General features: G+C 40.5%; 2 protein-coding genes across 2 annotated transcripts; one reads left to right on the top strand and one right to left on the bottom strand.

Moving 5' to 3' along the window:
- Positions 1-10419: 10419 nt before the first annotated feature.
- Positions 10420-13318, bottom strand: lyrm1 (LYR motif containing 1). Its single transcript, XM_074663498.1, has 5 exons — positions 13241-13318; positions 11462-11643; positions 11308-11368; positions 11105-11136; positions 10420-10859 (listed from the first exon to the last, which is right to left on the bottom strand). Exons 2-5 carry the CDS (start codon positions 11618-11620, stop codon positions 10746-10748), a joined length of 366 nt encoding a protein of 121 aa, XP_074519599.1. The 5' UTR covers positions 11621-11643; positions 13241-13318; the 3' UTR covers positions 10420-10745.
- Positions 13319-14055: 737 nt separating this feature from the next.
- Positions 14056-22890, top strand: dcun1d3 (defective in cullin neddylation 1 domain containing 3). The gene is made up of 5 exons (XM_074664026.1): positions 14056-14532; positions 15575-15657; positions 16910-16960; positions 17087-17641; positions 20962-22890. The coding sequence occupies exons 4-5, from the start codon at positions 17193-17195 to the stop codon at positions 21503-21505; spliced, it is 993 nt and encodes a 330-aa protein (XP_074520127.1). The 5' UTR covers positions 14056-14532; positions 15575-15657; positions 16910-16960; positions 17087-17192; the 3' UTR covers positions 21506-22890.
- The last annotated feature ends 1915 nt before the right edge of the window (positions 22891-24805 follow it).

Here is a 24805-nt window from a genome sequence, read left to right as displayed (position 1 = left end):
AACACGTCTCTTTGTGCCGAAGGAGCTCAGTGAGAAATGTGACAGTGAGCAGGAAGTTGAAGAAATCCAATGTACTTAAGAGACTTTAACACTAAAAGCTGTGTGAGGATTTAGTTTGAGCTGAAAATATCAACGCTAGTTTACATTTTATGATGAGATGATCATTTTTAAACAGCATCCAAAATCACATTTTCTAACCTCTCAAACTCAATTTCAGTGAGATTTTAAAAAAATCAAAATGACACAGGAGTTTGTGTTTATCTTAATAGAATAGAACTTTATTGTCATTGTAACAAGTACAATCAAGAAAATCAAAAGTAAGAAAGTGTATCGAAAGTGCAAAAAGCTCCATAAGAAAATAGATGATTACAGCTCTTCCAATGTGGCGTTGGTGTCTGGTGTTAGCTCTGTTAGCCATGTCTGTGAATAGCATGATGCTACTCTACCTTCTGGTATTCCCTCTGTTGCTGAGTTAGCACGGCTAGCTCGTCCATCTTATTGGAGATAGATCTTACGTTCCCAATAAAGATGGATGGAAGGACAGGTCCATGTCGTCACTTCTTAGCTCATTACTCCTCCTTCTCCTCACCTTGTGGGAAGACATTCGGCCTAGCACCAGTTAGCATTGGCATGCTACAGGCTGCTAACAGCTGATTTCACATGTAAACAATGCAGCCATGGTTACATGTAGGATCTCCAGACAAACACAGGAGCAAAAGTAGTAAAAATATCACTGAAGACACAAGAAGTTTGGTGTCCATGACCAACAAATGAGCCATACAAAGTAATGATCCACTCCGAATACAAAGATTATGAAAAAGAGACGAAAAAATTACAAGAAATGGACAAAAAGAGAGAGCTGCTGCAAAAGTCTTGTCAATAATGATTAAAGATGTGCGACTTGGCCAAAGGCTTAGTACGTACTGTTCCCTGAAATAAATAAAATATTATAGAAATATTATCTCCAGTGGCCTATAGATACATAAAGTGAATCAAGTGGATCAGTAGAAGTGTGAGAAAATACTACTACAGCAATAAATCTTGATAAAGCATCAATATTTTACTCTTATTATCAATATTTTTGTTAAAATAAAGTTCATATTTTAGATGAGCTGGAAATACTATACCTCCTATGGACCTCCACTGCAGTAGATGGCGCCAAAGAGCTACTCCACTAAACTGTGTTATAAATATAATCTGAAAGTCAAAATATTTTATTCCTGAACTTGATGAGGTGGGTTTGAAGTTTTTTTTTTTCAGCGCAGTAGACTTAAAAATAATTATCATAGTCATATTTTGCGCAATATTAGATTTTTTTATGAGTTACACCAAGTGACATTTATCAGTTTCACCAACTGACCACTTCTTTCAACGAAATTTTTTTTTTTTTTTGCAATATTGGTTTAATGTCACAGTAGTTAAAATGAAAAACTTGATGCACTTTATTTTTTAATGAAACTCTGCATCTGACTTTCTTTATTTCAAACACAATAAAACAGAAAAGTTTTTTTCCGTCCAATTGTTAACTGTGTAATATAGCATCATACCACAATATTGGGATATGGTGATATTATTGTATCAGTGTCATAGGAGGAAAATATAAAAAAATAGCCAAACTTTTATTTAGAGAATAATTAGGTCTGAAGTGATGATGAATGTGTGTGAGGCAGAGTCCTCAGAGACAAAACTTTTTAAGGAAAGTAAGAAACAATCAATCGTCTTCATCGCTCGAACAGAATAAAAAAATAATTAATGGATGGTTTAAAGTTGATTTATTATGAGGAAACTTATTTTCTCCCTCAAACCTTTGCTTGGTAAAGTTTAGTCCTGATTTCATGGTCACTTCCCTACAGGATGACTGGCTTCAGTACTTGGTGTTGTGTGACCCCTGGTGGACAAACAGTGCAAAGAGCGTAACCTTTAAACCTACAGTTTGTCCACTCTCACTTACAAGAGGAGAGTCAAAATTAAGGTGCACAGTTTCCCTCTCATTTATTTATAAAGTTTTGTCCTGAATTACTCTCAACAATCTGACTTCATCCTGTTTAATGAGTCAGGCTTTTATAGACGTCCCAGGTCAGCCTCAGGCTCGGCTTCCCTCCCTGTGTCCTCATCTGGCCTTCAGGGAAATAAATCAACAAACTGTGTGTTTTTCCTGTGCTCTTCCAAAAGTCTGCAGACAGATCTTCCTTCATGTATGTAGAGCAGGATTCATGTGACTTCATTTTTTCTACTAGGACACCACTTCAGAGAGCAGCACAGCCCACAGCGTCCAGCGTGTCACCCACTTAACTGACGTCAGCTAATGAAACATGCAAACGTCCCTTCACTCTGTGTCCGCTGAGCTCCGTCATGTGGCTGCTGACCCCAGAAGAAACTGACCCCAGAAAGAAATCAGAGAGAGGAGGCCGTGTGTGTGTGTGTGTGTGTGTGTGTGTGTGTGTGTGTGTGTGTGTGTGTGTGTGTGTGTGTGTGTGTGTGTGTGTGTGTGTGTGAAGGTGACTCACGCTCTCATGTGCTAAAGTCCACATTCAGAGCTCTGGGCTGTCACCGCCGACTTACCTACAGCACCGCTCACCTGGGAACAACACTGAACTGTAAATGCATCCCCCGCTGAGATCATCTGAGCCGTGTTTGCTGATCCACATTTTTAAATTTGTGCTCCTTGCTGAAATGTGGAGCAGAGCTTAAAAAACTCTGTTTCCCCACAGAACACATGTCATATCAAGGACTTTTCAAGAACACCTGGTCTGCAGTCAACTCACTGAAGTGATCCACGTTAACACAGCAAAGGCCTCTTATTCATCTGGGTTAAACCAAGGAGCTTAGTGAACAGATTTCTAGAAACTTTAACTTTGTTTGGAGCAGGAGACATTTTTAAACTACAAACATGTTTTTTGTAAACAGCTTCTGAGCTGAAAATTATTAGTACCAAAGAGTTTCTTGAATTTAACTGGCAGTGAAGGGAAAGACTTAAGTTACACTTTCAACGGATCATGAGGATAAAGATTTTTTACTTTCTTCCAGAGGGTATTGATGATTAAAGACACTGACACTAAATAAAATCCTGCGTTAACATTTAGTTGAACTAAATCTTCATCCCATCTGTCAATAAAGCCTGCCACCGCTCTACTTCACCTCCTACAACATCAACAGCCCACCAACTTTCCATGCACCTGTGGCTAACCTCAAGTTTTACAGCCCTGGGAAGATAACTACATCTACAAAAAGACTCATCTGGAAGAAAATACAGATTTTCATTCTGTGTGGATGGATTCATTTAACTGACAATGTCCTAGCTTAATATACATGATTGATATGTTGCAAGACATCAGCAAACAAAAACTGTTGAGTTGAGGGACATTATAAATATATGTTTACAAATTCAAGTATTCTTTCAAAAATTTAGACTTTTTTTAAATCTATTACACTCCTTTTATTTTTGCAATTTTTTATATTTGAAACTTTATTTTTTTATTAAATCTATTTTTTAAACAGTTGCACATTAATCAATTTTTTAGATTGAAATTTCAAAATTCTCAATGAATTCTAACATTTGCTTAATTAAAAAAATGCAATAATTTTATATTTTTGAAATTTTTAAGAACTTTTACAATTTTTTTTAAATTTCAAATTTGTTTGAAACTTTTGTAAATTTATTACATTTTGTAATTTTTTTTTAGTTTTTGTTATGTAAGGAGGTAGTTTCGGACCTCAAGCACTCCTAACGAGCCTCTCACTCAGCTCACCTGGTCTCACTGCACACAGCTGGTGCTCAATCAGCGGAGGTAGGTTTTAAAAGGAGGCTCTTTCCCTCATTTTGGTGTGTGACACCAAAGAGCCAACACCTTCAGTTGGTTTTCTTTTGGTTTGTGTGAGTTGAGTGTTTGTGAGAGGGTGCGTGTTTGTGCGTGTTTGAGGACAGTATTTTTAGTACACGAGCTGGGTTTATTTAATTTCTTAGGACAACTTTCATTTAATGTTAACCCCCCACCAAGCAGACTCCACTATTTGTTTAAAAGCCTAATTTAAGTTTGTCTACTCTTTTGGTAGATTCAGTGGGTGGTTGTGGGGATTCATACCTTCACTCCACCTTTTAGAAACCCAAAGGCTTTATTTATGTTTGATAAAGGTGCAGATTTTTCTTTTTGTTCGTTTCCTTGTCCGTGACCCCTGTCCTTCATGTTGCGTGACTTGCAGAAACGTAACAATTGGGGGCTCGTCCGGGATCGAAACACTCTTTTTCTGTAGTGAAGTTTTTATTGAAGGATACACATTTTCTGCATCAAGTCATGGAGTTCAAGTTGGAGTCATTTGTTGAAAACCCAACATGGGAGGTTATCAACACCTGTAGAAAGGCAGATCTTATCAAAATTGCTCACCACTTTAACATTCCTGTGGGAGCAGGGAGCAGAAAAGATGTGGTTAAACATGCTGTAGTTATTGGGTTGGTGGAGGGGCAGATTCTCATTGAAGATCCGGATGAAAAAACAGAAAAAGAAGATGACACTGACACTGATCTCCCTAGCACTGACCCTGCAACCGAGTCTGAAGGGAAGAACTTAGAGATGAAACTCAAGCTTGAGCAAATAAAGTTGGAGCAAATGAGGATGAAATTGATATATGAAGAGAAACAAAAAGAACAGGCCATACGTTTGAGAGAGCTGGAGCTTGAAGAACTCCGCATCAAATCTCTACAACATGGTGTTCCAAGAGAATTTGATTTAGCTCGAAACAGTAGACTTGTACCCCCATTTAATGAAAGGGAGGTGGATGAGTATTTCACACTTTTTGAGAGAGTTGCTAACACTTTAAAATGGCCAGAAGAGTTCAGACCCTTATTGCTTCAATGTGTGTTGGTGGGGAAAGCCCAAAGTGTTTATGCATCTTTGTCCATTGCTCAAAGCTCTGATTACAAAACTGTGAAAGAAGCCATACTCCGTGCATATGAATTGGTGCCTGAAGCATATAGGCAGCAATTCCGGAAGTTAAGAAAAGAAGAGGGTCAAACTCATGTGGAGTTTGCTAGAGAACAAAAAACCTTATTTGAACGCTGGTGTAAGTCACAAGATGTTAAAAACCTGGATGATTTAAAAAATATTATTTTGTTGGAACAGTTTAAGCGTTGTGTTAATGAAAGAGTTGCTACTTACCTCAATGAGCAAAGCAGTTTAACTCTGGAAAAAGCTGCTGTTTTTGCTGATGAGTTCGCACTTACCCACAAATTCACTAGCCCACCAAAGTCACCAAGCACTTTCTCCAGTAAAACCAAACTACCACCATCCTCTAAACCAGTGTTCACACCCGCTGGAAAGCACACTACGAAAACTCAGGTTGAGTGCCACTACTGTCATGCAAAAGGCCACTTTGTTCGTGACTGTCCAGTGTTACAGAAAAGGGGTGATAAGCCCAAAGCTGTAACTTTGGTTGGAAGCCCCCTTATTGATGAAATGTCAGCCCCTGACTTAAAAACTGTGAGTGAGAAAGTGCCAGATGAGTTCAGGCCTTTCACGTCTGATGGATTTGTGTCTTTGCTTGGAGATGAGCACAAACGACCAGTGAAAATACTGCGAGACACTGCAGCATCACAGTCCATTTTGCTGAGAGGGGTGTTGCCTCTTACTGATGAGATGAAGAGCGGCAACAGTGCTCTTATAAGGGGTGTGGAGATGAATTGGTTTCAAGAACCGTTATTTGTTATTAAGTTGGAATCTGAGATAGTCAGTGGCACTGTTGAGGTAGCCTTAAGGGATGGACTGCCAGTGGGAGGGATTACCTTCCTTTTGGGAAATGACTTGGCTGGAGACAAAGTCACAGGTCATGTTCCAAATGCTATTGTTACAGAAGTACCCAGAATTGATGAAGATGATAGGTTGGCCAAGTTGCACCCTCATGTATTTTCGTCTTGTGTTGTTACACGTGCTATGGCAAAAAAGCAAGCTGATGGATCTTGTGCGGAAGATGTCGGAGATCATTTGGTTGATTTGTCTGAGTTTTTTGTGTGTGCACCAAATGATAACTCTCCATCTGTTAAAAGTGAGCACTCTGATGGGATTTCAGTCAGTCACATTGGGTCTAGCACATCTGAGATAGACTCTGTGGGAAGTCTTGAGTTGAACCTGCCTTTGAAAGAGCCAAAGGTGGGAGAGTCTGTGGAGAAGGCGGAGAACTTCTCAAAATTTGGAACGAAGATGTCCCATAAACGGCTGATTGATGAGCAGGAGAAAGATGTGTCTTTGTCCCCCTGCTATGTCAATCTTCACTCTGAAGAAGATTGTGCTGGTGCTCTGGTAGGGTACTACAAGAAAGGTGGGGTATTAATGAGAAAGTGGCAGTCACATGCCCTGTTAGAAGATGCCAAACCTTCAGTATCTCAAATAGTGGTCCCGAAACCACTTCGGTTGGAGATCCTCAGGCTGGCACATGCTGGGAATATGGCTGGCCATCTAGGGGTCAATAAAACATATGACAGAGTTCTACAGAATTTTTATTGGCCAGGTTTGAAGACTGATGTGAGGAGCTTTTGTAAAACATGTAAGGTGTGCCAATTTACTGGTAAACCAAATCAAGGGGTGCCAGTTGCTCCTTTGCAGCCCATACCTGCTTTTGATGAGCCCTTCAGCAGAGTGCTGGTGGACTGTGTGGGTCCCTTACCCAAAACCAAGAGTGGAAATCAGTTCCTACTTACGATCATGTGTGCGTCCACTCGGTTTCCAGAGGCAGTACCGCTCAGAAAAATTACAGCAAAGTATGTGCTAAAGGCTTTGGTGAAATTCTTTTCAGTGTTTGGCATTCCAAAAGTGGTCCAAACTGATCAAGGAACAAATTTTATGTCCAAGCTTTTTCAACAGGTGATTCAGCAGATGGGAAGCACCCACTGCCCTTCAAGTGCATATCACCCTGAAAGCCAAGGAGCTTTGGAGAGATTTCATTCAACTTTGAAATCAATGCTCAGAGCATACTGCCATGAGTTTAAGTGTGACTGGGATGAGGGTGTTCCTTTGGTTCTATTTGCAGCTAGAGAAGTAGTGCAGGAGTCATTGGGGTTCAGTCCAAATGAGCTTGTCTTTGGACACAGCGTTCGTGGCCCCATGTCTTTACTAAAAGAGAAGCTCCTGGAGGAGGAGTCAGGATCTGAAACAAACCTTTTAGATCACGTGTGTGCATTTCGCTACAGGTTGCGAAGGGCCTGCGAAATTGCTAGTGAAAACTTGAAGAAAACCCAGGAAAAAATGAAAGCGTGGTATGACCGAAAAGCTCGTTCCCGAACTTTTGATGTAGGAGATCAGGTTTTGATCTTACTACCTGTCGTGGGATCTCCCCTTGAAGCACGTTTTTCTGGACCTTACACAATCGAAGAGAAGGTTGGAAACCTCAATTACATTGTCTCTACACCTGATCGTAGAAGAAAAAAAAGATTGTGTCATGTAAACATGATTAAGCCATATTACAGTTCAGACAAACAAGAAGGGGTAAGTAAACAAGCACAGTGTGTTGTGGTGAATTCCGAAACACTACCTGAGGAAGATCGCACAGAATCTGTGCCAATGATGCAGCTCGGCAACTCAGACATTCTAAAAAACCTTGATGGCTATTTGTCTCATCTAGACCCCAGAGAAAAGGCAGATGTAGCCTCATTGTTGAATGACTTCCAGTGTATTTTTTCTGATGTTCCCTCCGAGACCAATGTCTTGGAACACGACATAGATGTTGGCGATGCAAAACCCATAAAACAGCATGCATACAGAACTAACCCAGAGAAACGCACTTTACTCAGGCAGGAAGTTGAGTACATGCTAAAGCATGGTATAGCTGAGCCAAGCAATAGCTCATGGAGTTCGCCCTGCATTTTGGTACCGAAAGTAAACACAACAAGCCCAAGGTTCTGTTCTGACTTTCGCAAGCTTAACAGCGTAACCAAGCCAGATTCTTACCCACTGCCGAGAGTGGATGACTGTGTGGACCGTATTGGGTCAGCTACTTTTGTGAGCAAATTCGATTTGCTCAAGGGATATTGGCAAGTTCCTTTAACCAAACGGGCCAAGGAAGTATCGGCATTTGTGATTCCAGATGGTTTGTTTCAATATCTGAGAATGCCGTTCGGCTTAAGAAATGCTGGTGCCACTTTTCAGCGGCTAATGAATATGGTGTTGCGGGGTCTTGACAACACAGAGGCTTACATTGACGATGTTGTTGTATTCAGCAACTCCTGGTCCGACCATCTCAGGCACATCCAGGCCGTGTTTGAAAGGTTGAAAACAGCTAACCTTACTGTCAACCTGGGAAAGTCTGAAATTGCTAAAGCCACTGTTCAATACTTGGGAAAAGTGGTGGGGCAGGGCAAGGTGCTACCTCTAGCTGCAAAGGTAGAGGCCATCACAAAGTTCCCGGTGCCTACCACCCGCAGGGAGCTCAAGCGGTTTTTGGGGATGGCTGGCTATTACAGGGCCTTCTGCAGAAATTTTTCTCAAGTAGCAGCCCCCCTCACAGACTTGACCAGCCCAAAAGTCTCTTTCCATTGGACCCCTGAATGCCAGATTGCATTCGAAAAAGTAAAGGCACTCTTGGCCACAGCCCCTGTACTAGCAGCTCCTGATTTTGGTCGTCCTTTTGTCCTTTACACAGATGCTAGTGATGTGGGTGTTGGGGCAGTACTTGTCCAAGCAGACGACAATGGAGTAGAGCACCCTGTGGCATTCTTCTCAAAGAAGCTAAGTCCTAGTCAGGTGCACTACTCCACCATTGAAAAAGAAGCATTAGCTTTGGTTTTGAGTGTCGAACACTTTGAGATCTACATATCGACATCTGATCCTTTAGTGGTTTACACTGACCACAACCCTTTGTTGTTCCTACAGAGATCGGCCTCCACTAACCGTAGGTTACTCCGATGGAGTTTAGTTTTGCAGGAGTTTCCACTGAAAATCCAACATGTAAGGGGTAAAGACAATCTAGTTGCTGACTGTCTTTCACGAGTGGAAATTGACTGAATGTTTTTACGTTTTTTTTTTTCCCCCAGAAATTTCCTCTACTCAGATCAGTAGAGTGTTTTTTGTTATGTATGTAAACAAGTTATCTAGTGTATTGTCCACTAGCTCTTTGTGTTTATAGGGTACAGTTAAAGGGTATAAATGATAGATCCCTAGGGTAAAATTTGTTTTGGATTTGGAGGTTTGTTTGAGTCAACAAATATTAGATTTGTTGTCTTTTTGGGGGGAGGTGTTATGTAAGGAGGTAGTTTCGGACCTCAAGCACTCCTAACGAGCCTCTCACTCAGCTCACCTGGTCTCACTGCACACAGCTGGTGCTCAATCAGCGGAGGTAGGTTTTAAAAGGAGGCTCTTTCCCTCATTTTGGTGTGTGACACCAAAGAGCCAACACCTTCAGTTGGTTTTCTTTTGGTTTGTGTGAGTTGAGTGTTTGTGAGAGGGTGCGTGTTTGTGCGTGTTTGAGGACAGTATTTTTAGTACACGAGCTGGGTTTATTTAATTTCTTAGGACAACTTTCATTTAATGTTAACCCCCCACCAAGCAGACTCCACTATTTGTTTAAAAGCCTAATTTAAGTTTGTCTACTCTTTTGGTAGATTCAGTGGGTGGTTGTGGGGATTCATACCTTCACTCCACCTTTTAGAAACCCAAAGGCTTTATTTATGTTTGATAAAGGTGCAGATTTTTCTTTTTGTTCGTTTCCTTGTCCGTGACCCCTGTCCTTCATGTTGCGTGACTTGCAGAAACGTAACAGTTTTGCAAATGTATTTGATTTCTTAACTGAAATTTCAAAGTATTCCTTCCAAAATTTTAGAATTTCAGAAGGAATATCACATTTCAATTTTCTTAAATATTGCAAATTTTTGACATTTCAAAATAGTTTAATTTTTTAATTTTTTCATTGTTTTTTTTTTTTTTTGCAAATTTTTGAAAGTTAAAAAACTGTGGAATTTATTAAAAATAAAAAAGTTAAGACACCACTTGCACAGTTTCATAAATTCCCCAAAATTACTCATTTATGTAATTATTCACCAGATTTTAACTATGTATGCACTTTAAAGTCTTTTTGTGAAGATAAAGTAGATTTTGTGGCTCCTGAATGACTTTAATCCAGGTGAGCTGAGGCAGAATGACTAGATGAAGTGAAACTATCAATATACTGATGACACACATTTTAAATTACCTTTAAATCTCTCTATACATGTTGTGATTCTTTCCCTGAAAGCGTCCTGAGAGATTTGCCTCGTTATCAGGGTTCTATGTGTTGAAAAACATCTTTGATTGAGCTTCATAATTTTCACATTTTTCAAAAGTTTGAGGGATTCTGTGTGAACTTATTTTAAAACTGTCTCCTTACTCCCTTCATGCCACGGCTCTGATATCTGAATTAACAGAATGGGGGAAATGTTTATACTCAAGGATATTCAAAACAACTACATTTGCTTCCTTTCATCATCACTAGATTGAGTGTGATATTTTCTTTATTATTTGTACAATCATCTTTACAGAAATAATAAATAAAAGACACAACTTGATCTTATATTACAGGTCACTCCACGCCCTCGTGCTGACACTCTTTAACCACAGTTTGAACACTTTTATAAACAATGAGGAAGGAACAGTGAAAGAGTTTTTTTCTTGAATGACAGTCGCTGTCAAAGCTGGAGTGCTTTACAACAAATCAGCCGATGAGATCAGCTCATGGCTGCACTCTGGTTTCCTGTCCTTGGTAACTTAAACTCTCTGTGGCCGAGTGCATCAGGTCTCATCATGTGACTGTAAGTAAATTGGCTTGGCCTGCTTCCTCAGGCGCTGCTGGGCTCGCAGCTTCCTGCCTTTCTGTGTCGCCAGTCCCAGCGGTGGGAGATACGTCTATGGGAACATTCACAGAACAATATAAAAATTTATTAGCATTCTCGACAGCACATTAAAGAGGAAGTTGTTTTTTTTATGGGGAGTTGTATGAGGTTGGAGGAGATGGTTCAGAGTGTCAGGTAGCGTGTCTCCATCTGGAGCGGTTGCTAGTCTAGCTTCTAGTCAAGGCCATCCGGACAAATACACAAAAAAACTTAATCACAATTTAAAAAAGGCATTTGTGTAGTGTGTGTGCAACTTACAGCTCTGGGATATGGGTTCCTGTAATGGAGACCTGTGGAAAACAAATACAATGATTAAATCCATAGTTGTTCCTTCTCAAACACTTGTTGTTCATCTAAAAAACCAAGAAATAATCATACTAGCATGTAATCGTAGTGTTTTAAACCTACATCTGTTGTAAACGATGACTAAAAGTAACAGCTCATGCATCTTTCTCTCTTACCTATTTCTATCCTTGCTTCACATTCTTCTATAGACTTCTTTATTGATTCCTGATCTGTAAGCTGAGGAGAACACAGAGGAAAAGATTACTTCACATAATTCTACATTTATAAGACAGCATTGCGCTTGTGCTTTGTGCTTGTGCTTTTCCACACCTGCTGGTTCTGTCTGAAGAGTGTCCTGGCCTCCTGGAGGATGTATTTCCTCTCTGTCTCTGTGTCACCTGTGACTCCGCTCTGTGCCTGCCAGGTTCTGGCGATGCGAAACACCCTCATGTAGAGGGATAACACAGTCCTGCGTGTGGAGGCTGTCATCAGGGCTCAGGAACAGTGAATACCTGCACCACACATGAAATTCTTTCATTTATTTAAAGTGGACATATCATGCTTGTTTCTCCTTTTCACTATGCCAGACTAGGATGCCTGTAAAGCATTTCTGCCCTCAGTACAAGTCATTTAGTTCCTTCATTGCCCCACAATAGCGTTCTCAATATCCTCAGTTTAGGCCGTTCTGTAGATCTGGTTGAAACGCTCCGTTTGGAGAATGACCTCCAGTAACCTCGCAACGTCACAGCCCTTTGTGCTCTGATTGGTCAGTTCTATCAGAGGGGCGGAGGGGGTAGAGCCAGGGGGCGGTTTTTGCAGCATGGCAGTATTTACAAAATCGCCACATTGGATGGAGCAGACCGAGCGAGTTTGCTGTTTGCCAAAACTTCACCATAAGGCATTGATAGCACTAATAAAATGTCAGAGTGTAGGATACGTCCTTTTGTATTGGACCCTGAGTCAGACCCGGACAGTTCTGCAGCTCAGGAGGGAGAAAATCCACCTGGACACAGATCATCTCAGGACGCTTCAGTGTGGTGAGTCAAAGCGGTACTGTAACATGTATAGTTTATATGTGGAAATATAGGCAGACTTCACCAATAAACTATTTCTATAACAGGGCTCCATCCTGCTCCTTCAGTTTTCTCTGTCTGTTTTATCCATCATGCTGAAAGTGTAGTCTAAAGATCGCCTCTACCGTCAGTTCCTCACTATGTTATTACCGCAGCATTATTGTGGTCCAGGTTCACGTCAGAACAAGCATGCAAATATCACAGTCTCACAAGTATTACCACGTCTGCTAAAACTACAGTGTTTTAACTGCTAATTCACCATGTAAAGCCAAGCTGCTCAGCAGAGCAGAGTCCCTGCATCCAGCACTCAGTCAGTCGGCTCTTGGTGGGTGTATCCCTGGTGGTGGTTGTGTGACTAACTGACATCACAGAGGAGGAGCTGCTTTATCAGATTACTCCAATAAAAAGAAAGGATCCTCGTGTCGTCACGACGGTCGAAATCTCGTGGCCAAATGGCAATGACCTATTTTCAGAGGCATCAAATCTCGTTCTAGGATATCAGAAAAAATACAATATCTCATTTTTTGAAAATTCAGGGGGTGAAAGGTCTTGTTTTAAAATTCATTATATTATATGTAAGTATTAAATCAGGGATCAGCATGGTATGTCCCCTTTAAGACCGACCTAATTTACTTCAAATCAAACCCACAGTTAATCTCTCCTTCAAGCCCTCAGTGCTTCCACGTTTTGACACTGGATGTCACTGTTACGGTAACATTGAGGGTTTAAAGCTTTCTGTAGCTGTTGTTTAGGACTATCTATGTGCAGTACTAAGCTCACGGTCCGTTGTGAACTGGGGATAAATAACAACACCATTACGTCGCATTTATATGAATTACAAAATAAGGAAAAACACATGCATCGCTTAAGCCGCACATGTCAACATCAAGCTACCCATCCTGAGGTCCCGCTAGCATCCACTCCGTTTCAAAAAAGATTAAATTAACAGAAAATTAATGTCGATCATTTGAATTGATTAAATAAGGATCCCCAGCTGATAACTGTCACAGCAATTTAGCTTGAAAGCATGACCTACCGACAGTCTCTGAAGAAGATGAACAGAGGCTGAGGACAGCAGGAAAACATATGTCGCGGGATGATGACGCAATCATGGGCGCCCATTTCCGCCAGTGGGGGAAAAAGGAAAAGTTTTTTTTCTTTTAATGGAGAAAATAAAATGAAAAACTGAGTCAAAATAGATATTTCAAAAGTGTTGGTGTACTCATGAGTATTTACGAGTATTTAAGGGTATTTAAGTATTTAAGTATTTAAGTATTTAAGGGTCAGGTGTTCTGAGCTGTATCAGCCAATTTTATTTTATTTTATTTTTTTTCAAAATGAAGCCTTTCTTTCTTTCTTTCTTTCTTTCTTTCTTTCTTTCTTTCTTTCTTTCTTTCTTTCTTCTCATTAATTTTTTTAAAAATTTAAACCTTTCCCACTTTAAGTATGCTTATAATTATAATAATTATGAGACATAAAGTCATAATTATCGGAAACTATCTCAATATTGAGATGCTATCTCATTTAATTCAATAACCATTTATTATTATTATAACTTTTTTCTCTACTGGTGTAAAATATGAAGTCTCGTCCCATCGCTGTGATAGTTTAGGAAAGTGACCAACTGAAAGCGAACTGGCGCGCGAGTAAATTCGCCCTCATGTATTGTGTGTTGCATGCGGTTCGCTTGGATACCAAGCGAAGCGAACCAAGCCAGACCGTCTCCCTTTTGACAGCTTTTCTTCTTCATTTGTGTCATAATTGTTTATTAAAGAAGATATTTCTATAATTTGAATTAAAAAAAACATTCGATAAGCTTTTGGGGTCGAAAGGACTCCTCAGTCCACACCAAGAAGTGACCATCGAGTCCAGTTTGGGCGAACAGTGGCTCCGCTCAGAGAGAGGAAGATCAGCTGTTGGAGGGTTGTATGCAGAAGGAAGTGATGCAGGAAAATGCCCACAATGTAGCTACTCTCAATGACTAAAAGGGGGAAGCACAAAGAAATTGGCTGCTTAAGCTTTAGATGGTCTCACAACTCACTTCGCAGATCCATCATAGACTAGAATGATCTGGAAAGCACGTCTTGACGGGGATAATTATTTCTTTATTTTTATAAAAGTGAATTAATAATCGACATTGATGTGGAAGTTTTTGTCAGCTGCCTGCTAACTAGTTAGCTAGCAACCTGAGTTAACGCGACGAGTTTGCCTCAGTTCGTTTCTTGTCGTATGAAGCTACATTGACCAACTTCATAAGTAGTTAATTTGTGTGTTGGCACATCTGAAGTGATGTACACCATGGTGAATACGAAAGATTTCCCCCAAAAGGTAAGTCTTTTTACGAAGATAGTAAAGGTTCTTAGTGTTTTAATCGAGAGAGCTAGCTTAGCCGAGAGCTAACTTTTAGTTAGATGCTAGCTAGCTATGGCGACGTAGTCGGGGCCAGACAATTTAGATGTAAATAACTCGATGTCTTTGAAATCTGTTTCATATTCATACCAAGTTTTGTCTTATATTATTTAAGAGTATTATACCAGGGTGTACATTGATAATAAAACGTTGCTTGTCTAGCATATCGAGTGTTTTGCATGTGCTGTTAAGCTCACTTGATCCTGTTTGTGCTCGCTACTTCCCAACATAACTTGGTAAAAATAACGTTAATACGAGCTGATTACAGTCGAGATCATCCGTCTGACTTTACAGAGTCCGTTCATCGACATTGTTGTGGTTAATCAAACGTTTTTGTATTCTGACCAAACTTTATGATAGACTAACAATAAAGCTAAATCAAACTATAGTGTATTGCTATCCTAGCATGCTAGCTTGTTGGGGATGATAATTGAATATTCGGATTAATAAGTAGGCCATCAGACGTCCAACAGATGTTTCTGAGGTGAAGTTAGTCAGAATGAGACAGGGAGACATTTGTCTCGACATGCCCTGAGCGATCAACACAGTGGGTTTGCTCCGATGCTAGTTTTCATCCTCTCTGCTTTAATGTTACACCAAGAATCCTGACTAAGAGTAAAAATCAAAACAAAGATAGTTTGGGATGTATGAAGTAGTTGTAGAGTATTACACAGAGTTGTGTTGTGATTCAGAACAAAGCGTGTCTGTGCCCCGTGAGAGGTCTGTCATTAGACACCTCATCTGTTCAACCCCAACACAGGAGCTTAAGTCTACAGCACAGGTTACATTCCTAATCCAAAACACTTACATCACCACTCCTATAGCCATGCTTCAAAAACTAAATAATCTCTCTTCTTGTGCTGGAATGACATATTGATTGTTGACAAAAATAGCCTTACAGGTTTGGGTATAAAGAGCTATCACTTTCTGCTTATGATGAGATAATGTGTCTTTTTTTCAGCACTGCAGATGTGAAGGTCACTTAGATGGAGCTGAATAAAACGACACTGTGATCCGTGGCCAATGCCATCCGAGGGACTTTGTGTAAGTAATGTTGTGAGCAGATACATCATCAGCAATCAAACAGTTTATTGACATTTACCTTCCCTTTGCAAGTGTGTGTAGGTGAGAGCAAAAATATTGAATGCAATAAGTACATTAGCTGTTGGCTGAAAGCAAACCAGTGCTGTAACCATTCTTAGTCTGCCATGTTTTTTTATTTCCTGTTCGAACTGGGTTATAGAATTTGCTATTTTTTTAGTTAATTTGTTTGTTTTTTTGCTGTTGTTTTTTTTATTTTATTCTGCAAACTTTTTTTTCGCCATTTTAATGCTGCTAAATGTACAGTTTATGATCTAGTTATTCAAAGGCCAAACTTGGGACAAGAGCGGGAAACCATCGCTTGCTATAAACCCTCAGTGCAGCACTAGGGATGGGTACCTTTCACATTTGAAACGATACGGTACCGATGTTCAGTGCCGGTACTCAACGGTACCAAGTTTCTGTACTTTTTTGTGTTTATGTGGTAAAAAATAGCAATTTGTTTAATAATGAAATATAAAAATAATTCAATTTAACAAATTTATTTTTCAGTATATAACCTTGCAATGCTGTGTTCATGTCAAGCATGGAAAACCAACTATTCTTCCACTCCCTCACAGTCACAAGGATGTGTTTAGGTACCTAAACATGGTACCTTTTGGTTTTACATGAATCTATACCAGGTACTTTTGACAGAATTCGGTCAGTACCTATAAAAGTACCTAATTCGGTACCCATCCCTAAGCACATCAGATTCATTTCTTGTATAAAACTATATTAAACAGCATCGTTCCAATCAAATACATACATTCAAAGTTCATTGATTAATACTATTGTATTATACAGATGGTGCTTAAATATTTGATATAAATCCTCATGTTCTGAAAGGTGACCAAAATTGGGACATACAAACAAGTGATTAAAATTCTATCTAAAGGATTTACAGTTTATTTGCCCTGACAGTAACTTTGTAACTTAACAACCCATAGTCACTAACTGCATAATTTAGTTGGCTGCCCTTACAGCTTGGATGCAGCTCATTTACCTAATGTAGAGCAAGTTAAACCCTCCACATGTAAGGATTGTTTTGTCTGCAAAACTATAAGAAAATGCACAACAGAAATATTAGTTTGTGTTTTGCACAGGACTCAAAAATGAAAAAAAGACTGGTTTAGTATCAGATTATACAAACCACATTACCTAAAATAAGGACTTAAATGCTACGTAACGAAGTACTGTTTCTGTTCTCTCTTAGAGTCTGAAGTCTGGTTGCACAAGACCTGAAATCGTGGCAGATTTGGTACAGGTAGCGTCATTTCCTGAATATGAAGACTAGTTTTTGTTTTTTCCACTAATAGAAATGTGTGTTTGTGTTTTTCTGAGTGTGGTTAAGACAGTCTTCGTTTGTTAACTCTTCCACATTGTTCTTCAGGCCTGAGGGTATGTTGAGACGTCCTGCCAGACCAGAGCAGAGGCGTCCAGGTGGTTCCGACGGGGACTGAAGGAGGAAAGACAGACGAGGGACCAGGGAGGAAGACATGGGCCAGTGCGTCACCAAGTGCAAGAACCCGACGTCCTCGCTCGGCAGCAAGAGTGGAGACAAGGAGAGCGGCTCCAAGTCCCACCACAAGAAAGGAGGCGTCGCTGGTGGCGGTGGAGGTGGCCACAAAGAGGAGCCCAGCGCTCTGTGTAGCAAAACCACCAATGAGCTGTCCAATGGCACGAAGGCTCTGGAGGTCACGGTGGAGACGCCCGTCATCGCCGCTGTGACGGGGGAGCCGCGCAAGGACGAGAGCCTGGATGGAGACGGGCTGTCTCTGATGCGCATCGAGGAGATGTTCAGTTGCTACAAGGACGAAAGGGAGGACGCCATCCTGGAGGAAGGCATGGAGAGCTTCTGTAACGACCTGTGCGTGGACCCGGCGGAGTTTCGTGTGCTGGTTCTTGCCTGGAAGTTCCAAGCAGCTACCATGTGCAAGTTTACAAGGTGAGTGGAAGTTTTTGGGAGGAGATCGGGGTGTGTTCCTGTCGCTGGTTTTTGTTGATCAGGATGGACTTGCATAGCAACTGCATCACAATTGGCTGTAGTTGAAAAGTGATGACTAAACATCTTAAAATCTGAATGTTCCTGATGACTAAAAAGGAGATCATTAGTAACTTCACAGTTTAGAGCTGAACAAGATTAACCCTTTAACTCCCGAGCCTCAAAGTGCCTGCCTGGACCTCTTTGCTTATTTTGGCTGTAAGACGGTCAAAAAATGTCATGTGAGTAAATGCTTTGGCCCATTTCTTTGGAACACTTTGAATTTTCAATATCTGGCATTATTTCTTATTTACTGCATATTATATAAGAGTTTAACAGTTTAAAATGAAGAAAACACAAGAACAGAAGATGAGCTGAGGATGGCTGCTCCTCGTCATGGGAGAAACTGAAAGTGAAACTAAAGGAGGAAGATTCAGCTGATTAGGCTCGATGTACAGTATAAATAAGAGTTGGTTCACTGTTTTAAAAAAGTCACCACACAATACAGGCCTCAATCTACACAGATAATTACGCACAGGAAGTAAAAACTAGACAGGAAGAGCTTCATTCATCCCATCTAACGTTAACTTTTTTCACATAAAGTTGCTCCTTCAGTCTCTGAATCATGCAGAAACCTCAGTGGAGGTTTGGGCACCAAACACCCCCTCCCTGCTCGTCTGCCGTTTCCTCTGCACTCAGACGGGGCCATATTTTACTTGACCAAAAACACAAATAAACGGACTCCCACCGAAAAAATCTGATATGGGTCTGCATTCACGCTTTATTTAGAGAATTTTCAGCGCGTTACTTTCACACAAAAATACCACTAAATAAGGTTCTAGTTCTCATCGTGTCTCTTCGTCCTGGCAGACTTCCTGCTTTTGTTTATATCTGGCACGCCGCGCGCGGACTGATACACTAAGCGGCGAGCGCCTCGTAGCCAGCTGTGGCTCTGCAGCGGAGGTAGCGCCGTTTTACAGCACGATGAGAACTAGAACCTTATTTAGTGGTGTTTTTGTGTGAAAGTAACGCGCTGAAAATTCTCTAAATAAAGCGTGAATGCAGACCCATATCAGAGTTTTTTGGTGGGAGTCTGTTTATTTGTGTTTTTGGTCAAGTAAAATATGGCCCCGTCTGAGTGCAGAGGAAACCTGCAGAGGAGCAGGGAGGGGGTGTTTGGTGCGAGCACTCTGGGCTTCTGCTGCACAAAAACACTGCTGTAGGGGTAATTTCTGCCCTAAACCTTGTGATAGGACCCAACTTGCTCCATCCCGGAGGATCACTTTAAAGGGTTAAATACATCAAATCTGTCTTTATAAAATGGAACTTCTGTATTCATTGTGGGGATTACTCCAACAAATCAGTGCTTTTTGAAAAAAAAACACTCTCTGTACACACAGTCTCATTCAAACAAGATCTACTGTTTACAGAAACTGATTGTGTTTGGATTTGCCAGCTCCAGACTCCAGAGAGGGAGATTTCTCTCTCCGTGTAGCGCTCCATCCATCTGTCCCACTCTGAAACCAGTTTTCTGCACCTCAGCTGAACACCCCCTCCTGCACCCACACAAACAGTTAAATAGGTGGACACACAGGAAATGGATCCTGCTGCACACGCCCACTCTGCGGCCAGTGTTGGAGATGAATGGGGGCTGTCTGCTGGCGGGGGTCGCCTGTTACCGCTCCCCTTGCTCTGACTCTGAGCTCAGCACTTTTCCATCCAGAGGCTTTGGACAGCGCTGTGCTCTGGTTACACGTTTCACTGTCAGCTGATGCTGTTTGTGTTTGTGATGTGCAGATTGAGATAATCAGGGTTAACTCGGTCGGAAATTGAACGAGTGATGTGGCTCTTGATGTCGGTGTCAGAATTTTGAGATTTACATCTGAGTTCAGAGAAAAGGATCTGACTAATGACTTTAATCTTTGAATTCAGAGAAACCAGAATTTTGATGTTAATCTCACCACTCAGACAGTTTCCTCTAATTCTCAGATCAAAGTTAAAGTCAAAATGTAGTTAAGCTCTTATGATCTGAAAGGTTTGAAAACTTCCTGTCTAGGCCTGTCACGATAATCAATAAATTAATTAACCGAATGATAAATAAAAACGTCCTTGGTAAGTTTGCCAGCCTCGATAAACTGACACGTGCATGCATGTTTGTTTTCCTCCTCTCTTTTGACCAAAGAGGCTGAATGAGAAGATGGCTCACTACGTCTATCTTTCCTAACATCGGGGTGCATAGGTTCTATAGTGGATTTAGTGGATTTATAGCGGAGTGAGCATCTGTCAAAAATGCGATCTTTGGGGTGAAGATGGGGCTGCTCGTGCGTACACAGGGAGAGAGCTGAAGCGAGCGTCCTGAGCGTCCTGAGGGGTAAGGAGGAAACACACGCTAATATGAGTGATGGCACCAAAGATACGGTTCTTAAGCCGCCTGCCACAGTCCCAGTGTGGGAATATTTTGTTTTTTATCAGAATGAACAAAGTGTGAACTCATGAACACCAACGAGCTGATATTTGAAAATAGTGGCGACGAAGAAGAAGAAGAAGGGGAGGTGCAGCGGAGCCTTGTTCTTTGACAATCCGCTCTTACTGAGGCTTTTGGTCGGCAAAGTAAATAGAAATAAAAGCGCCAAATGGTGGCGCTCAAAGACAGCTACACTGCCAAAGAAATGCAGCCCTTCAATACGGTTGAAAGACAGAAATGTTAAAAATGTTTGACAGACAGTACGGATTGAGTGGGAAAAAGTACACGTTACAAACAAGTCAGGAACTGTATAAACTCCCTTTTATTTAGGCTATAGTTTTTATTGTTTTTTTTTTTTTTTTGGGAGTTTTGTTTTTTTCTTTAGAGACAGGGTCTATGTTTTATTGTTTTTGATTAGTATTAATTATTTTCATTGACGTATTTTTTTCTAAAAGAGAGTCCATTTCATTTTCATTGTATTTTCTTCTCTTTCTTGTTTGTTAAATTTATTATATTTTTTGTTTAATTTATTTTATTTAAAAGATCCCGACCTTTCAATTACACTTAAATACTCTTAAGAAATTAAGGTTTCTTGCTTTTGATATGGTGTACTCACTTTATTATCCTATTAATCATAATTACATCAATGAAAAAAATGGAAAAAAATCAAATAATATTGACAATAATATCGTTTATCGGCAATAATATTTTGGAAAATTATCGTCTAGCAAAATTTGTTATCGTGACAGGCCTAATCCTGTCCCTGTGTTTTCCTCTGACGTGTCACTCATGTGCGGCTCTGTTGGCTTCATGTTTCCAGGAAAGAGTTCGTTGAGGGCTGTAAGGCCATCCAGGCGGACAGCCTCGAGGGCATCTGCGCACGCTTCCCCTGCATGCTGGTGGACGCCCAGGGCGAGGAAAACTTCAAGGACCTGTACCGCTTCACCTTCCAGTTCGGCCTGGACGCTGAGGAGGGACAACGCTCGCTGCAGCGCGATATCGCCATCGCTCTGTGGCGCCTCGTCTTCACCCAGGACATGCCGGCCATCCTGGAGCGCTGGCTGGACTTCCTGTCGGAGAACCCCTCGGGAATCCGGGGCATCTCCAGGGACACGTGGAACATGTTCCTGAACTTCACCCAGGCCATCGGGCCCGACCTGAGCAACTACAGCGAGGACGAGGCCTGGCCCAGCCTCTTCGACACCTTCGTGGAGTGGGAACTGGAGCGCAGGAAAAAGGAGGAGGAGCAGGCGCTGATGGCGAAAGAGGAAGAGGGGAGGTGTACTGAGACAGAGTGCTCTCCCACCACAGACAGACGTGACACAGAGGGAAGCCGCGGCTCACAGACGTGGGGGGGCCACTGACCAGGAAACGTGAAATATTTGTAAGGAGGGAAGGATGTGACACAAGCGTGGACTGCACATCTGTGAATCATTGGATGAATATTAGTATTACGACGACAGCTGTTCATTTCGCTCCTCTCCTGTCGGGTGGGATTCCTGCTTTGCAGCCTTGTTTTTGGTTTTTGAAAGGGCTCTAAGAACTCTTCTGTTTTAAGCACTTCTATTTAAGTTATTGTTTTACTTTTCCCTCCTCCCATGAGTGTTTTTAGTAACTGGACACGTGGTCCATTTTAACATTTACCTACCTACCATAACCCAGCAGAGTTAGCTCAATAAAGACTTGGTTTTCAACACAGCCGCCAGAAAGCCATAATCTTTCCCCACATTTATCACATAGACAGGTAATTTTGAACAGGTAACACTGCTGATATGTTTGTGCAAGGTATTAGTGAATAATAAATAAGAAGGGAACTTTGTAAACCTGTGGACAAAGAGTTCTTCAACAGCAAATCATGAGATTTACCAGTGTCATTGAACTCATCCTGACTGATCTTATCCAGATTGTGTTTTTTTATCTTGCAGTGCAGTGAGGATTAATCCATTACACATACATTGCCTTTACAGCTGTTGGATCACAGCTCTATCACAAGGGCATTCGACTTTTAATCACAGCTAAAAGTTGCGTTCAAGTCGGTATTCATCGTGACAGGCCTATCCTCTCTTCTGCGTTTGTCTGAGTGCTTCTCGTGCAGTTAGCGGCTCAGCTTGTTTAAGCAGCTGGCTGTGCCCCTCGTTAACCTTCAGCATGAACCATTTTGATGTCCACCTACTTTCAAGAAGCGGTTAAGTGTTAACAACACAATGATGCTGGCTTTTACCTGAGATTCCTTATCGATCTCATCGGAGGAGGTTTGGAGTTATTAAAAAATGGCTTGAGCGAGGTCTTGGTGCATTAACACTGGGCGACACGCAAAGTGACATATTGTTTACTTTCAGGAATTAATGATTTTTCACATCTTTAAACGACTATATTCAGAAAAAAAGCCTGCGTACTCCACAGATATTGTTGACTGCTGCTGGTGATAGTTGTAACGGATTGCACAGAAAACCAATGGCATGCTTCGTGGATAAACTTGCAAATGCTTTGCAAAGAGATTGATGTCAGCCACATAATTTCCATTTTTACACCTTAAGATGGATCTTCAGTACAGTTTGATTTGTGAGATGAGCGAGTGAGTATTAACTAGACATGTGGCCTAATCCAGAAGTCTGGGTCCAATGTGGCAAGAGGTTGGCCATTACCTGATCTGTTTGGTTTACATCCAAAACGGTTTTATTTCAGACCCCTTTGTCCTTTTTATATAAAATGTATTGATTTATAATAAATAAAGACAGTGTTGATCTTTTGACTGTTGACCTGTGAAGTCTTTGCCATATCCTCCTGACTGCCAGTTGTTCAAATTTGTCCTCTGTGGAGGACATTTCTTAACCGGAATATCTTCCAATTACTTCACACTGCTGAATAAACTCCTCTTGCCATCTACAGAGGACATTTGGGGCTTTTCAATGATACCAAATGTTAAAGGGTGGGGCTTTGGTACCTTTCTCTTTTTCATTAAGGAAAATGGCGTCCATCAGTGAAAGTGCATTTTATGGGAAGAGGAAAAGTAAGTTTTTAAAACTTTTTAATAAGCAAATTTTATATGGGACTCTTAACAACACATTTAAACGTTGTCTGAATAATTTTTACTGTATTTTAGCATTGTAATTAAGTGTTTAAAAATTGTCCTCTGTAGTGGACATTAGTAGTTATTTACTTCATTTTGTTCTGTTTTTTTTTCAAATGGCAAGAAAGGGACTCATTCTCAGAAGCAGAGAGAATTTTACTGCAGTTGTTGATAGAAACTCAGATATTGAGTTGTCTGATGAAGAAGATGAAGAGGCAGAGGAAGATGATTCAGAGAGCTCTGAGGATGAAGCTCAGATGGCAGAACGGTCCACATCTAAGTGCAGTTGGCGTCAACTGTGAAGCAAAAATCCAAAGTACACCTTCAGTTTGTTTTGTAAAAAAGGTCCAAGAAAGACAGAAGGTTTGTCCAGGTGTCAGGGCCCCTTGCGATTGCTGAGTACAACACCAACATGCCATCCATCTTCCAGACATGGAGACAGCAAAGTCAGCAAGATGTCGCAGATCCAGCTGCAAGAGCAAAACATATTTAATGTTCACAAAGTGCAAGGTTTTACTTAGTGTTTCCAAGAAGGGCAACTGCTTTTTGAAGTATTACACCACCCTTACGTAAAAGAAGTTTATTAAAGTATGCTATTAGTATACTTATTTTCAAGACAGTACACTTTCAGTTTACTTTCAATGTACTTATCCCAGCAATACTTAACAAAGTAATGCGTAAGCATACTTAGATTATACTTAAAGTATATTTAAAAGTCTAAGTATACTTAGCCTATAGTTGAAAGTGTAAGAAAGTCTAAGTATACTTGGCTTTAACTGAGAAGTATAAGGAAAAGTCTGTGTATTTGGCATAAACTTAACCTTTTGATCAAGACATACAAAGGAAAAGTAGAGTAAATACTCAAACTTACATGCCGAACGTTCAAGTGAATTTGGGTTGTAGCTGTGCCTATTCTATTCTGTGCTTATTCTATTCTTTTATTTTTAGGTTCGAAAACAATAAATAAAAACTCAAATATAAGTTTGATGTTAAGTTCACTTAAGAAGAACTTCAGAGTATACTTACAGTCTAAAAATGATAAAACTAGCAGCGTTATGATTTTTTTTCACTATATTGAGACTTGAAGTATACTTCAGAGTGCACTTTCATAGACTACAAAGTGGATTGGAAGTTTATAAGTTGTATACTTGCAGAATACTTGTAGTATTGTTGCCGTATCAAATAAAACTTTAATATGACCTAGCTCTGTACTCAAAGTTTACTACTCTTAACTTGACAACATACTTTTAGTATTCTCTTAGTATACTTTTATGAACTAAAAGTAGACTACTATCATATAATTAGTGGACTTAAAGTGTACCAGCAGTACACTTCGCAGTATACTTTCATAAACTGAAGTGTGCTAGAAGTATATAACTAGTAAATTTAAAGTATACGCGTAAGTTTCGTTGTAGTATACTTGCAGTACAAAATAAAACTTGAATACAAACTAGTAGTGTACTCAAAGTTTACTTCTTTTAACCTAAAAAAATACTTATAGTATACTTTTTTCAAACTATAATGGGCCAATTTATTCCCAATAAGTATTGAGAAAGTACACTGGTAAGTAAACTACTAGTATATTAATATTAGT

This window comes from Halichoeres trimaculatus, unplaced genomic scaffold (assembly GCF_033239565.1).
Source record: "Halichoeres trimaculatus isolate MK-OKI-2021-1 unplaced genomic scaffold, fHalTri1.1 fHalTri1_scaffold_23, whole genome shotgun sequence".
Lineage (NCBI taxonomy): Eukaryota > Metazoa > Chordata > Actinopteri > Labriformes > Labridae > Halichoeres > Halichoeres trimaculatus.
The sequence above is the reverse complement of the archived record's forward strand: the minus strand, read 5'-3'. Positions and strand labels throughout refer to the sequence as shown.